This window comes from Strongylocentrotus purpuratus, unplaced genomic scaffold (genome assembly GCF_000002235.5).
Source record: "Strongylocentrotus purpuratus isolate Spur 01 unplaced genomic scaffold, Spur_5.0 spur5_scaffold_6, whole genome shotgun sequence".
NCBI classification, from domain to species: domain Eukaryota; kingdom Metazoa; phylum Echinodermata; class Echinoidea; order Camarodonta; family Strongylocentrotidae; genus Strongylocentrotus; species Strongylocentrotus purpuratus.
In genome coordinates, this window is record NW_022145612.1 from 40,896,102 (window position 1) to 40,912,052 (window position 15,951).

The window sequence follows — 15,951 nt, forward strand, 5'->3', positions numbered from 1 at the left end:
GTCTGACAGTGAAGTCTAGCAAGTAAACAGATTTCCTTGCATAATTTGAATACTAGGACACTGCTGACGTTTAAATTTCACAGAATTCCTGCAAAGTTCTACAGAATTTGATGTTGGCTGCAAAAGGGACATAAAGGGTTTGCAAATGGGATTGCAAAAATTCATCAGTGTGAATCAATGATTTTATGAACATCAAACACCCAACAGTTTCTGCTTTTACACTTTGTATGAACAGTCCATGTTCTTAATTCCAAGGTTTTTAATTTTTCAACCAGCCCGTTGAAACCGATACAGTGTTTTACTCATTTGCTGCAAGTATTTGTTGAAATCAAGGGAAAGCTTATGAATTAGCAATTAATCTCGTTAGCAGCGGGTCAAGTATCAATACTGCTGTTCTGGAGTCAAGTGAAGTTAAAAGGTGTATTTCATGACAATGATGATGTGCTGAATGCATTGATGTGTCACTGGAGGAAGAATAGAGTGATGATTTGCCATGCTTAGTGAATAATAGATCAAAATAATGACTGGGATTTCTTTCTGGGTCACATTCAATCAGACAGAGTACATGCTAATCTTACTCATATGACTAATGGTGATAGTAGCGGTAGATAATGTGCTTTCATTGTTCCAGAGATGAGAGGATTAATGGCAGTCTTTACTTTAGAAAAATTGTAAGTTTCAGGCTTACGTGTCTGAAATGTGATTTGAAAATTTGTAAAGATGTCAGATCGGTATCTAAAGTAGGAGTTTTATAGGAGACAAGAAAGGGAAGCCCTTTTCATGGCTTGAATGGACAGTTGTGCAAATATCACTGTCATAGAGATATATTGTGATCAGGACCGGTGTTTAGAAATAAAGCAATGTTTACATAAATGGAAAGGTGACAAGATATGAAGTACTCTTACTCTAAAATAAATATCCTTGAAGTATTATGCGATGGGAGAGGTATACATGGCTTCAAGCATTGACTCCTGTCAATAAAGAAGTGTGAATGATGAACAGGTTCTACCAATAAAAGATAATGAGAAAAAGAAAGAGAGAGGGAGGAGAGAGAGAGAGAGAGAGAGAGAGAGAGAGCGTGAATGATGAACACAGGTTCTACCAACAAAAGATAATGAGAAAAAAAGAAGGAGAGATGTATATATATATAGAGAGAGAGAGAGAGAGATAGAGAGAGAGAGAGAGAGAACGAGAGAACAAGATAAAGAGAAAGAGAACAAGATGGAGAGAAAGAGAACAAGAGGGAGAGAGAGAGAGAGAGAGAGAGATGGGAAGGGAAGGGAGAGAAGGGGAGTAGTTTGATCAAAAGAAAAGGGGTAGAATAAGAGACAGTTGGAGTGAGAAAGAGAGAGATTAATAGATTAGATAGGGAGGGAGGGAGGGAGAGACAGAAAGAGGAGCAGACAAGATGGATAGGAAGAGATGGAATGAGAAAGGGGCAGAGGGAGGGAAGGAAGGAAAGTAGTTTGATCAAAAGAAAGGTAAATTAATTGGAGTGAGAAAGTAAGGGATTGATAGAGTGAGAGAGGCAGGGAGTGATAGAGGGAGGGAGAGATAAAGAGGGGATCAGGCGAGAAGAAGATGGAGCGATGCAAGGAGAGACAGATAGAGGGAGGGAAGGAAAGGAGAGATGGAGAAGACCAATCATGCACACAGTCATGAGGATAGACCTTTTAACAGCAGTTTCTAAACTTTGATCTCCCTTCCCTGTATTCCCACTCATCAAAATACAATGGGAGCCATTACATATGTTTAGTGGGTGCAAAAGGCTCCCGGACTTGACATTTCAAATGCGTTCAGAGTGGTTCTCATTTTACCTTTAAGTAGGCATGTCTGGTTACCTGACCGCCGCAATGGATGCAAGTAGAACTCATGGTTAGAGACCTCTCGTCATTTTGTAGTCAAAAGGGTAAAGAGATACTTCATATGCATGCAAAGAAATCTAGAATTAAGTTTAAACTCTGTTTGTCTTATATTTTTCAAAAAGTAAAATGAAGTTGTTATGAATGGATTTGAACAAGATGGTCCTTTATTATATAGCATGCATGAGATCTAATACTGCTCACAATATTAAAAAAAAACCTGCAACAATGAACACCCTTCAATTGATACTATTACTTTTACTTTGTACATGCTTCATACCAATTTGCTACTTTGATATGCAAAAAGAATTGACCTTGTAACTCTAAGCCTGTTTGGTGATATTTTGTTATGGTATTTTTGATAAAGAAATCAAAAACTGATTTATTCATTAATCTTTGCCATTAGCTGTAATCATGTAGTTCTCATAGTTTATCAACATTGATATATGAATATATGCAATCTTAGACCATGTTATGTTTGTTTCAGGTACCAGGATACAAGTTCAACTTAGCCTTTGAATAGCATTATTCTCTAAAGAATATTATTTCAGGTACTCGGTGCGAATCAGGTTCAACTCTGTTGAACAAAAAGTACATTATTGAGTGTTACACCTGACCCAGATGAATAAGAACAGAGGATAAAGTTCACCCAGAAACCAGTAAGGCATTGGAAGGGGCTGTTTTGAGAGACCAATTAACCTAGCTAGGAATCCCCTCATGTCATGGTTGATCAGATGACAGTCTCAGATAGCCTGCCAAGGAAATGTTTGTCTTTGGTGAGGATTCTTCTATTTCTCTCCTCCATCAAGGAGTGTTTTGAAAGTGGGCAAATGGAGTAGGGATGGTGGAGAGAGTCTCCCAGGTGCCTGGAGGTCTTCAAGCAACAACCAAAGATGGCACAAGGTCACATCGAAGATGAACAACGATGAACAACGTTCTTATGTACTTTTTTTGTCAGAAGCAAAACTAGAATGCGCAACCTTTCTTTTGGAAAGGTCATTTTCGATCTCTAGAGCTTTGAAGATGATGACAATCCCACTTTCAAAACTAATCAGTAACCCTTATGAATAAAAGAAACAGCTGGCATTTGAAGTTTGGGGATGAATTCATGGATTACTTCTCAAAGATTTATTCCTATGATCTGGTTCCTTGTCAAGTCGGACTTGTGTCAGATCATTTTTTTTCCCATATATGTGTTTGAAAGAAAGTGTTGTGGAATGTTAGCTCTCAGCTAGGACAGTTAAATGCAGTTATGACATCATTCTTCTTCAGTACCTTTCGGATGGAATTATGAATATTGTGTTTTAAATTCAATTTAATCTTTAAAATCTTTGCATGACACTGTTGCCTTGGAAACATTTGTTATAATTTTGTTTTTAATTACTTCAAGTTTTGTATTATTGATGACTTAGACAGTCACCCACATTGCCCAACAATAGTTAAAACAGTTGAAACCTACATCACTGGATATGCGCAAGATAGTCAATGCTATGTGCTGTGGCCTGGAAAGAGACTAACCTAGCACCTGTAGATACGGGGGGGGGGGGGGGGGGGGGGTGTGTTCTGTTTAGGCCTTTTTGGGGGCAGTCATTGTACGCCCTTGTCATCGTGCCTCACAACCCCTTCACACATGCTTCCTGCCTTGCCTGTCTTCTCTCTATTGATTTGTTGATGGTGCGGCCCAACTTCCCAGCAAATATCGTCCAGCCGGCCGTCATAATTGATCTGACGCCTGTTTGGAGGGGGCCATCGATTTCTACCTCTCTTGTATCTCCCCTCTCTCTCTTCCCCCTCTCTCTTCCTCCATTTTTCTTTCTCCATTTTTCTTTCCCTTCTTCATCTTCTCTTCCAGCTCCTATCACCAATCCTTTTATCATATGTGCTTGGTGTTCACCTCTCTGTCTTTCAATTTTGTCCCTTTCAATTTTGTCCCTTTCATGCATATCCCTTCATCAAATTCCTCTCTTCTTTTATGGTGATTTCTTCCCTTCATCAATTTTGTATCCTTTCTAAATATCTTTCCTTGTTGTTTGTAGTCTTTTAGTTATCAACCCAACATGTTAATTATGATCATCCTATTTGTTTTCTATCTTCTTTTTGTATATCTATGATTAACAATTGCTCTTTATTAAATTTTCTACTTTTCATTTGATTCTCATCCATTTATTCTTATCATAACTTCATCTCTAATAAGTGTTTCTTCCTTCGTCATCACCTATCCTTTCTCTCCGATGTCGTGGGTGGTGTGGAGTTTACCTCCTTCTTTTCTCATGTATCGAGCCTCAAATCCGAGATTTAAATCCATGACCTGGCGCCCATTTGTCGCATCGGTTTATTCCACATGACAACCCATCTCCTGTCTCTTAATGTCATCTTTCATGGTCATCTCATACCATTTATACTAATGCTTCTGGAAAGTTTTACAAATATCAAAAGATCAGTAAACAAAGTCATGTTTGCAGTGAAAAGAGTTCTTTTAGTCCATAGAAAACATAAAAAGATGTTGTTGTATAACGCTGCCTGACTTCACTTGCCCTCTATTCACCTTGTCTCTACATTAGAGAGAAATCCTCCCCAGTTTTGAAGAACAAAATTCACTGAAATTGTGATTTAAAAAAGTCTGATGAAGATTGAAAATTGTTAATATCTTAGTTTGTGTAGACGCCAGGATTTAATGAGGGTGGGGGTGGATGAGAATAACGTATTTTTGAATATCCTTTAACAAGCAGCCTTTTCACACATAGCTAAAATTCATCGTATCTAGAGATGATTAGAATCATTTAACAGTTTTAAACATGTTTATAGACAAAATTTCCCAGTGTGAACATCGTTTATACGATGTTGGGATAGATGCGAAGTCGCGATCCATACGCCCCTAAAAGCAGGCTGCAGATACGAAGTTCGTATCTAGAGAGCTTGAGATTTTGTGTGTGAAAGGAAATTCGTGTTTAAACGTGTTTAAACTGGATGGAGCGTGCGCTTTGATTGATATGACATGACCTTCAATGCGCAATGGCACTACTGCGCATTTTACGAGCAGTAGTTAATCACGAAACTATTAACGATCGCAACGAAATTTCTGTGTGTGAAAGGCTCGTGATTAGTTTAAACACGTTCGAAACACGTTTATACTAATCATGTTTATAGAATTTTAGCTGTGTGTGAAAAGGCTGAAGCTCATTCTTACCTCTCAATGTATTCCTTTCCATGAATAATCTTTAAGTTGTCTACGATGAAGGGCTATAGTGCCTGACATGAATTCATCGTCACTCTCTGTTTTAAAACAAAAAGTTTGAGACAGAATAATTCTGCGTTAATGATACCTCTCATTTCCGATAGCAAACATGTCACATTACGAGAGCAATACTTTAAAGACGCCAGATGGAGCCGTAATGGAATGTAATATTCTCTTCGAGCTGTGTATGAAGAGCTTAGTGAGCTTCTCCAAAGCACTTCAAAATCAGAATTGGTAATTTGCTGCTGCTATCAATGACAAGATTGAATGTACAAATTCATTCCTGCTTTATTCAAGTTCCTGTGCATGGAATAAATTACCATTAAACTACCGTCTTCTAATAATTATGTATGCAATTGAGATTCCAGTACTTCTGTGTAATTGTGCATATCTATTGTTCTATCAAAATCAAAAATCCTGACTTTTGTATCAAGTAGATACATTACAAACTTACTTACTTACATAAGATTTTAATAACGAAATTGTAGACATCTTGAACAAATGTGATAAAGGACAAGGGATATTTATATACAAATTGTGAGTAAAATCTATAATTCATGTTTTCTCACGATTTGGTTTGATTACAAATGAGAATATTGAATATTAGGTAATACTTGTTTAAATCTGATAATAACATGGTATAGAAATATACCTTTACCTACAATGCCTAACCTATTTGCGTTTAATCCTCATGGGAATTTTCACACCCATTTTGTTTATGATCAGCTTTAGTTTATCTTCAAGCAGGATATCTCTTCATCTGTTCTACACAGCAACAAGATTATATCGAATTGTTTCTACTCTAGCTCTATAGGTCATGATGGTTGTTGATAGCATCTGAATTTCATATTCCATAATTCCCAATTTGTTTGCATATAAATCAAAACAGAAGTGGGTGTGGGGTTGTTTTTTTTGCTTCTAATTAGAGCAATAGATTCCAGTATGGGATCGGTTTCATAAGTTTTGTTATGTTTTTTTTTTTAATTTGAGTTCATGAGCTTATCTCTGCCAACACAGTAATTTGAAATCAAATTGGCAATCTTTTGAATGTGCATGTAGTTCGCAGCAAGTCTGAAGAAGAAAAAAAAAGTTACCAAGTCTTACATGAAACAAGTAATGAATTTTAAGAGTTTTAAACTTTCTTCAACAACTTCCACTGGTCTTTTGTAAGCACTCTGCTTTGTTTTTGTTTTTGATGAGTACCAAAGCTATAGTTGTTCATGAGAGACTTGTGGTTAAGTGCAATATCACATTCACTTGAAGAATACTTGAGGTTGCTTGTAAATGATGGTTGATGATGAGGAGTGAACAGTATATACCTCTAGTGGCATCTTATATGGTGACGGACAATGAAGTACTCTTCGATTTCACAATACCCCTGAAAAAGGAAATGTAAGTGAGACGGAGAATAACAACTTGTAACGTTACTTCGTCACTCATCTAAGGATTGTTCAAAGTGAAATACTAATGGGCAATCACCGAGCACCCTTCTCTCTATTTTTGCACCATTTAGATAGTTGGCGACTCTGTTAATTCTTTTCTCGTTCTGTTGTAAGGGAAGAAGAGTAAGAAAATAGCTATGTATGGGAGGTTCACTGCTGGGTTCAAGTTTTTGTGCATCTCCTCCTGTTTTTTTCCTGCGAATGAGATGGAAATATGTGATGGAAAGCACTCGAGGAATTCGTACTTGAGCCAAAACGGTGTCATTTTTTCCCTAGCATCCATGCAAGGTGGCAAGTGCGATGTCCGGGCGTGACTTTTTGAGATGGGTTCGTATGAATTCCAGTCTGTGGAGCTGGGTATCGATACTCCCTCTCTTGAGTGTGAAAGATTGAGGGTCATGTGACCATCTCTGGTAGGATGGATGAACCGATGGAGGTGTGAGGTGAGAAGCTTTAAACCCAGCGTCGAAAAAATCCAACCCCGAGTTCTTTCTTGGACGGCCGGTGTGTCGCAAAGCTCGCACGGCTCGCGGCACAACGTGTCGCTAATCACATTACCCCGGCAGCAGACGCATGTTCCGCGGCAGGTGTGGTTGCCACGCGACACGCAGACGACTGCATTCGATTTCACCCTGGCCTCTCATATACCAACCTCTCTTCAAAAGACCTCAACCAAACCAAATTTGGGGCTAGTTGTTGCATTATTCATGTGAGAGTAGAGATACACTGAAGTCTAGACCCGAGAGAGCTTTTAATATCGCAGGGTTAACAATTGGTCCTTCTCTTACCCCAACCAACCCTTCTGTTCTCATAATACAATGACAGATATTAGTACAGGTGTTATACATTATTTAAATACCAGTACCTTTAGCATAGTTCACCACCTATGTACTCTGAGGGGCAATCTTGACGACATTTTTGCTCTCCTTGCTCTCAATCAGTCATGTATTAAGATGATGGTAGCCCGAGGCTCATCTCATACAACACATTAGATAAAGCTGTAAACAGCAGCATGTTCAGCTAACCCTTCTTCATCCATGATGCAACACACATTTTGTGATGTGTCTGACACAGGAGTGAAAACACCCGTTTTGATAACATATGTAAACAAAAATGGGGGAAAGACTGAAGAAGTGAAACGCTTTGTTGATGATTTAAAGAATGAATGTGTTTCATAGATGTAGTTTTATTTTAAAGAGATTGAAAAATCATTGTAGAGTAGTGTACATCTGTTAGTAATGCATAATCATGAAAAAATCTTGAAAATTATAAGTAGACAATTAGGGATCTACTTTAAAGTTTATGTCGCCCTTCCTGTCTGTCCTCTTGATTTGATTGTGATTTACTCAAGACTAGAAGTCTGGAAACTTGTATTTTTCTTATGACTGCAGATAGAGGAGATTGGTGTGTTCAGTATTTGACTGAAGATATATTTGGTAGAAAATCCCCTAGTTCAAAAGTCCATTGTTCCTTTCTTAATTCATCTGCTAGAGTAGTTGTATAAACGTATGCTTTAGTGTCAACTCCTCCATGTTTAGGTTTGTGTTCCAACATTAACAAAATTCTTTTGTCAATCCAGGACTGAGTACTAATTACCTAACCACAAATCTACTTATATTTTTATTTTGAAACCAAACCAATTGGATCCTTGACGAAATAAAGCCTAGATCAGTTTTTGTCAAAGATACAAGCACGGCTAAATCTGTTATAAAAATAAAAGTAGTGAACATTTTGATCAAGAACATAATGGCTCTTGGCGATCAACAATCTCTTTCTTTCTCTACTCCTTTCTGTTTCCTCTCTCTCTCTCTCTCTCTCTCTCTCTCTCTCTCTCTCTCTTTATTTTTATCTTTCTCTCTCCATCTCTCTCGCTCTCTCACTTTATCTCACTCCTATTTCTTTTGCTCCTGTCTCACTCTTGTACCTACTATTGCTTTTTCTCTCGATTTTGATACTTTCACCAAGAACCGTCTTTTCTATTCTTTTTGCTCCAATTGGCTTGAAGCTTAATTGGATTAAGGCTCGTGCCAGATTGACAGTTGGTGTGTTTTTCTTTGCCTTCTCACTCCAACCAAAGCCTTGGCATCTCATGCTCAGAGCTAGCGATGGCTCTCGATCTGCTGAGAAGATATTCAGAAGACACTGAATAACATCCAGCTCGGCCGGGTCCATTGTCTCCCTTGAAATATGATACGCGTCATGTATAGGAATAGATGAATAGCGGCGAAGATCTTGGAGGAAAAAAATCATGTTCGACACGAAGAGGATGAAAAACATTAGCCTGTGGGTTTGGTTGGTTGAAGTTATTAAAAGCATTTAAAAATATGCACAGTTACAGAGCTTAGTTAAGACTTGCGCTCTGCTAATGGCGATTGCGCATTTTAAGATGAGAAGGAACTAAGGTCTACTTTCTGGAATCTCAAAAGCATTTTGATTTTCCCCAAGGGACTTTAAAATGCCTAAGTGGTTTTAATCAGACGGAGCGTGATTCCAATATATTGAAGGGCTCTTTTGCAAAACCATCAATTGGGAGAGTTTGGAACAAAATGTTTTCCCCCCTGGAGTTTTAATCGCTATTTAGATATAAGCCTCAAACTGAAAAACAAGGCAAAACATTTCTTATATCGACCCAAGTGTAGCGTCTTGAATGATATTTCTTTGTCAATTACTTTGACCTTTTCCCTGGCAACGACCATTCATTCTTCCATTGATTTCTCCCCTTTTATCAAGATCAATAAGTTCCATCTTTAAATTCCAATACATGACGACTGACTCTGGATTTATTTGACATACCTGTGGAGCTGCGCTTCGATTTTTGAACCTTGACCTTCAATGACCCACTTCCATTCATTCCTTCGCTGATGCAATCTCGTTCTTGTGACCTCAGCGCAAGCTATTAAACATTTCATTTGAAGATTGTAATCAGGGGGGAAAACTCTCTCGCAGTATCAACAAGATAGGTATCTCTAAGGTCATGTTTTATTCAAGCAGTGTTGTTTGGTTTTTGCAGTACCTGTGTCAGAAGTCTAACATTTAAGCACTCTGACATTTGTAGAGGAAGAGTCAACAATAATAGAGGGACATGGCTCGAATGTGAATGTATTTTTTTTTCTGTCTTCATGATGTCTCCAAGAAATGTACCTTGGGACCTACTTAGCTTTCAGTTCTTATCTGATGCGTGGAGTCAATACCTTCAAGGCTGCGCTTCCCTCCCCGCTAAATCTTTTCATCTTAAACAAATGTCCCTCTCAAATATTAGATCTTGTACCTTCTTTCATTCATTCATTCAATGAAGCATGAAGCCAAGAGGAGCTTCTTCTAGAGAATTATGTCCTGCGCGTCATAGGTTCCCCGCAAGAAGGCAGTGATGCCATTGAACATAAATAGCTCTTCAGGGGGTGTTTCACAAAGATTCTAAGTTGAACTTATCTCTAAGTTGGACTTAACAATTATGGAAAGCTGTTAGCATCTATGAAAATATTTTGTAAAAATCATTTTAAAAGGCATAACATGTTGATTCAAATCATCCATAATTTCTATTATCAAGGAGATGTCATGTTCTTGATGTGGAATTTATAAAAAGTCTAAAATACTTTGAATTTTGCTTTTGGATATATTTTATTTTAAGGCTACAAATGGCTCTCCATAATTTTTAAGTCCAACTTAGAGTTAAGTTTGACCTAGGATCTTTGTGAAACACCCCCTGGCCTTCTTGCGAACAGCCAATGATGTTGGGAATGGTATACTCTGTTCACATCTTCAGTAGATGGCTCTTTAGGTTCACTCTTGGCATTTATCTTAACATTTAAAGCCTGTCTGTACTAGTTTGGCCAGGAGGGATTAGACCACCCAGCATGGTTACTGACAGGTGGCTATCTCATCGACTCAGCTCGCGATTAACATAAGAAAAAGAGGATCAATGGTCACCGATTAGGCATTGTTTTCTATATAGAGGGAGCAAGTAGCTTCAAGTAGTACAGTGGGGCTTTGAGGTTCACTCTTGGCATTTATCTTGGCATTGAAGATTCATCATGCAAACTACTTCAATCTTTTCAAACAAACTCTCAGTTCTTAGTTCTTAAATTGTTACCTTAACCTTGTTTTCTTATGTTTGATAATTTCACGTTTGTTCTCCCGTCATTTTTCTGTTTATTTTTAATTGCATCAATATTGTAAAGCGCCTTGATATAAATCTTATTATTATTATTATTATTAATGACATGATGGTGAAGGCATTGTTTTTGTTTAAACATATAATGTTATATTGAAATAATATTTTGAAACAAAGCATTGATATCGGGTGTCATCTTTTAATCGAGTCTGTGTCCATCACTAATACCCTGTGACATAATGTGTCTGGTTTAAATGTAAATGTTATATTTAAATAATGTTTTGAAACAAAGCATTGATATCAGGTTTCTCTTTTTAATTGGGTCTGTGCAATCCTTGTCCATTACTAATACCCTGTGACATATTATGTGTCCACATTGGTCTTGACTGGGAGGAGTGTTGTCTTACCTGTCACAATCTGTTAACATCATGACTCAATGTGTTGGTTAGGAAGGAAACAAACCCGAAATGAGAAACATTCATGCTCGCATATCAAAACAAAACTCCACTCCCCCCAAGGAGCTACCCATGGAAATACAATATTATTGGTATTTATGGAATATTAAATGCAACTCTTGAGGGAGGGTGGTGTTTGTTATATAGTGTCCCAGGTCGAAAGCGAGGCAGGGTGCGTAGCTTGGCCACGAAACGGTGTTTGCATTTGTAATGTGGAGTGCCCAATAGGGTAGCGTAGGTGACTACTCTGGTGCAAGCAGTCTAATGCTCGTGAAATAATTCATGCGTAATGTTCCTGCATGCACCAAAGATAAGCAGCCTGGAGGGCATCTACTCTACTCGCTCTTCTTCTCTCATACTTTTCATAAATCTAGTGCTGAGAGAGAGAGGGAGGGAGAGAGAGATAGAGAGTGAGATATATATATATATATATATATATAGAGAGAGAGAGAGAGAGAGAGAGAGAGAGAGAGAGAGAGAGAGAGAGAGAGAGAGGGAGAGGGGGGAGAATGAGAGAGAGAGAGAGAGAGAGAGAGAGAGAGGAGAGAGATATATAGAGATATGATAGAGTGAGAGAGAGAGAGAGATATATAGAGGGGGAGAGAATGAGAGATAGAGAGAGAGAGAGAGAGAGATAAGAGAAAGGGAGGGAGAAATTGAGAAAGAGAGAGAGAAAAGAGAGAATGGAAGGGGCAGAGTGAGATTTAGTAAGATGGAAATAGATTGAAATCATATTTAGAGACAATTTTTCAAAATCATTTTGACCACTCTTTTTAACAAGAAAGATTTTCATGTAGGTCTACATGTAGCTTATTAAATCATAATTTTGTTCACCTACCCCCCCCCCTCCCCCCTCCTCTCTCTCTCTCTCTCTCTCTCTCTCTCTCTTTTTCTCTTTTTCTCTCTCTCTCTCTCTCTCTCTCTCTCTCTCTCTCTCTCTTTCTCTGTCCTCATAAACTATGCTATGTTTTACATAGGTCTTTTTTTTCATCCTTTCCTCTCTACTTGCTAAATAACTTAGTCTTTCTGTAAATCTTCTGTTCAGAATCAGAAGGTTGTGTTTACTCTTTGTTAAGTATGAGTCAATGTTCTTTCATTTATTTTTTGGAGCAGATGAAATGCCTCCTTCTTTTAACACACGGTCATGTAGGAGTCAAGGGTTTCTCGGCACATGTTCATAGCTTGTTTTGTTTTTTTGTGAGAGAAAGCAGAGAGAATGCCTTATCAAGACGGACCTGGAATGAAAAGAGAAACCACGGTCGAATGTGATATATATGGAATAAGAGAAGGAGAGAAAACATGAGTGGAGCATTAAAATATGCAAACACCTGTTGTGGCTTGCAGTGCAGTGCATCATAAAGGGGCAAGAGACGGTGAAGAAATGAAAATCAATTCTGCTGTTCGTTCAAATCATACGACGGACGACGGGAACCCTGAGACAGTAAGCTTCACCCGAATGAGCCGCATTAGCCCCAGTCAGTGAACCTCGAGCAAGCACTTACCTTTACCCAACCCCTTTATCGTTCAAACGTGTCCCTCGTCAAAACACGCTCACCGAATGAGAGGGTTCAGCAAAACACCCCTATGTAGAATTCATGAGATGTTAAAACCACTTCCCTTTTTTTTCAGTTTCAGAAAGAGGGATTTAAAATTTTCCAGCATGATTCTGATAGTAGGTGGATGGAGGTGGTTATTTAAAGGCATTGAGATGCATGGCCCTACGTGTTATCAGTGTCTGTGATATGGTGTAATATTGAAGAAGAAAAAAAATTGCGCTTCAAAATGATCATGAAGTGCCTCAAAAAAGTAAAAATCTTTGAGTGACCAGTTTTACCATACTCATTTTCCCCATAGTCTCTAGTGTTTTAAAAACCATTAAGAAAACAAAATATGAAATTCTGATTTCCAATCATAAATATCTTGAATCAGACAGGCGATCGGCTTGTATAGTTCATGGGATAACTGATGTATACCTAAAGGTTTATAATTATGATTGCAGCATGAGCTAAATCCAGGATTTTGTTTCGGAATCTGAGACAAAGATACCGAGTTACTTTAAGGGAGGATGTACAAGACGTGGTCATGTTTTCCTACCGATCAACGTACAAGTATTGCTTTTTAAATAGGCAACAATTTTGATGTTGCTTTTAGTATTCATAGAATGGGAGAGAAGAACTTGTAAAAAATGTAATAAGGTGTTTGGGCTTAGAACCAAGGGAGTGGTAGCATTTGTCCTTACATTCACCCCAAGAAGTTCATGAGACAATCAACTTGGAGAGGCCATTAAGAATTCATCGTGTGTCGGCATGGTGGCGTGAAGCTCGTTTGCTGCACAAAACGTAGCCCCAGATAATCGTAAATATAATTTCAATATTCACACCTCGAGCAGAGGCTCTAGCTATTCCTCTGACGTTGAAGTGTTGCTATTTTGGGGGTTGAGCAAGGAACTTGAAGAATCTGATGGGATATATCTTGAAGAATCCGTTGGGATTCTACAAATAGCGTTGTAGAGAGAAAATATCTAGCTTCTTAATTTGACTTGTCATATTGTTGTTTCTTCAAGGAACTTGAAGAAGATGGGATATATCTGAAAGAATCCGATGGGATTCTACAAATAGCGTTGCAGAAAGGAAATATCTAGTTTCTTAATTTGTCTTGTCAAGTTGTCATATTGGTGTTTCTTTGAGTGGTGGATGTTGTCTTGGTTTATACAGCCCTTCTTGGTCATAAGATACACACAAGCCCAAATAGAGTATTGGCTTTAGGTCACAAACATGAGGAAGTATGAAAGGATGCTGTTTAACCCTGCTCAGGAAAAAGATGCTAACAAAAATTAAATACCTCTATGTATAGATATGATTTAAGTTACAAAACCAAGGTAAATGTAAGGCATTTTAGAAAGTGACCAGAAATTTGCATCACTTTCGCTTGCTTTTTGTTTGATAGTCTACTCTTCTTACAGAGAACAAATAACTACAGGCTAGTATGGTGATAATCTTGTTTACTTATCAACTAAAATCAAAGGAGGAAAAAAAAACACTGTGTTCATTAATGAGTACCAGATTGCATTACACATCGTAGCAATATAGTATCATGACTTTCATTCATGCTGTCATGGATTCACACCCCTACCTGGTGCTTTGTTCCCAGCATCCTTTTCAATGTAGGATTGTTAGGTAAAGGCTGTCTTGACTATTTCCTCATTCAATATGGGGTTCTGTCATAAATAATTCTTGACTTACGTTGTACTTAGCGTAGATGATTTCTACTTTGGTTATTCTCGATTTCTGTTTTGCGCCATCTGTGCCTCAAGGGACAAGGAATTTTAAGTACACTGTCCGAATTCACACCTACGCAGTCCCATGTACCCACTTGCGCGTCGGCCCCTTGAGTGGCCCTGCTTTTCTTCACTAGAAAACAGAAGTAGAGAGAGAGAGAGGAGAGTATTTCAAGTACAGAATATGAAAACACTCACAGAGGGATGCTCAAATAACTTTCAATATTTATCTCCTACTTCTTTCTGCATCTCTCCAGACTTGTTCATTTGTTATCGTATAAATGTTGATTCAAGGCTAAAGTATTTTCTTGTTGGCTTCCAGATTCCAGGGAGAATAGCTATGAATAGCAGATAGTTCATGAATTTTAAAAAGCCAGCAGGCTTGTTCAGTCAAAACACCCTCCAACTTTGTTCTGCTCTTGATATTGCATCCTGTAGATCACACAGAGTCGGTTGTTCAGTGGATTCTTATGACCTGCATGTACTTAATGAAGAAATTCAAATGGTTGAATCCATTTTGTATGTGCTTGATAAATGTTTCAGGCAGATAATAGAATTGTTCGATGTGTTAAGAAAGAAATTTGCCTTTTTCTAATTGCTGCCTCATTTTCTCCCTGGTACCTGCCAAGAAGAATACCTAATGACAGACTGTGACCAAATAAAAAATTCCTCTTATCAAATGAACAGAAATCATACGATCACTTTGTGTGTTTTAAGCACTGAAATGACAATTAAAATGTTTTGTTGACCATTATTGTTCTAAATAATTCCTGCTTTAAGTAGTTGACTCTATAAATTCAGATTCAGTTGAATTTCATAAAATTCTTGTTTTTATATCTTTCAGATGTACAAGATTAGACAATGCTAAGTGCCCAGGCTCCAGGAACCTTGCAACTCGTCGCTGGTTAGGTTGGAATGACCAATGTATTGATATCAAGGAAGTGGATCCCCCTAGTACTCCTACAGATACAAGGAAAGAGGTAAGACCATACCCACCCCCCCCCCCCATCCCACTCCTTTAGTACCCCTATAGATGCAATAAAGAGAGGCATGTAAGATTGTGTTACCTTCACAACCTCCGTGTCTCTCGACCCCCATCCCTTTCCTTTACACTCTTATAGATTCCAGGAAAGAGGTAAGATCATTATTCATTTATCACCCCTCCTGCTTCCCTCAGTACTCCCATAGATACTACAACAAGTTAAGATGATTAGCTACCCCCACCTCCCCTTCCCCTCCCCCTCCCAGACCCAATGGGGAACAAGTACTATCATTAGCTACCCCTACCTTCCCCCTTCCTCTCTCCCTCCCTCTCTCCCTCCCTCCTTTTAAAAGTACTTAAATAGAAATGAGATGGATTATCATCTCTTATCTACATGCCCTTCTGTTCCCTATTACTCCGAAATATGCCAGGTAATTAACTCCTTAGAATAGATGCCTAGGTACCCTAGGGGGTGTTTCACAAAGACTAAGATCGACTTAAGTTGGACTTTAACCATGGCAGGCCATTCATGCCACTGGTTGCTCTCACTGTTGGTCTCTCAAGGGACGTCACAAATCTACAGAATT

General features: G+C 38.3%; 1 protein-coding gene across 1 annotated transcript in view; it reads left to right on the forward strand.

The window, feature by feature from the left end:
• The first annotated feature begins 2,703 nt into the window (after positions 1 to 2,703).
• Positions 2,704 to 15,951, forward strand: part of LOC762418 (plexin-A4) — a 50,625-nt gene continuing 37,377 nt past the window's right edge. The window contains exons 1-2 of the mRNA XM_031000006.1: positions 2,704 to 2,765; positions 15,227 to 15,362. Coding sequence (XP_030855866.1) covers positions 2,704 to 2,765; positions 15,227 to 15,362 — 198 coding nt within the window. The remainder of the gene's footprint in view (positions 2,766 to 15,226; positions 15,363 to 15,951) is intronic.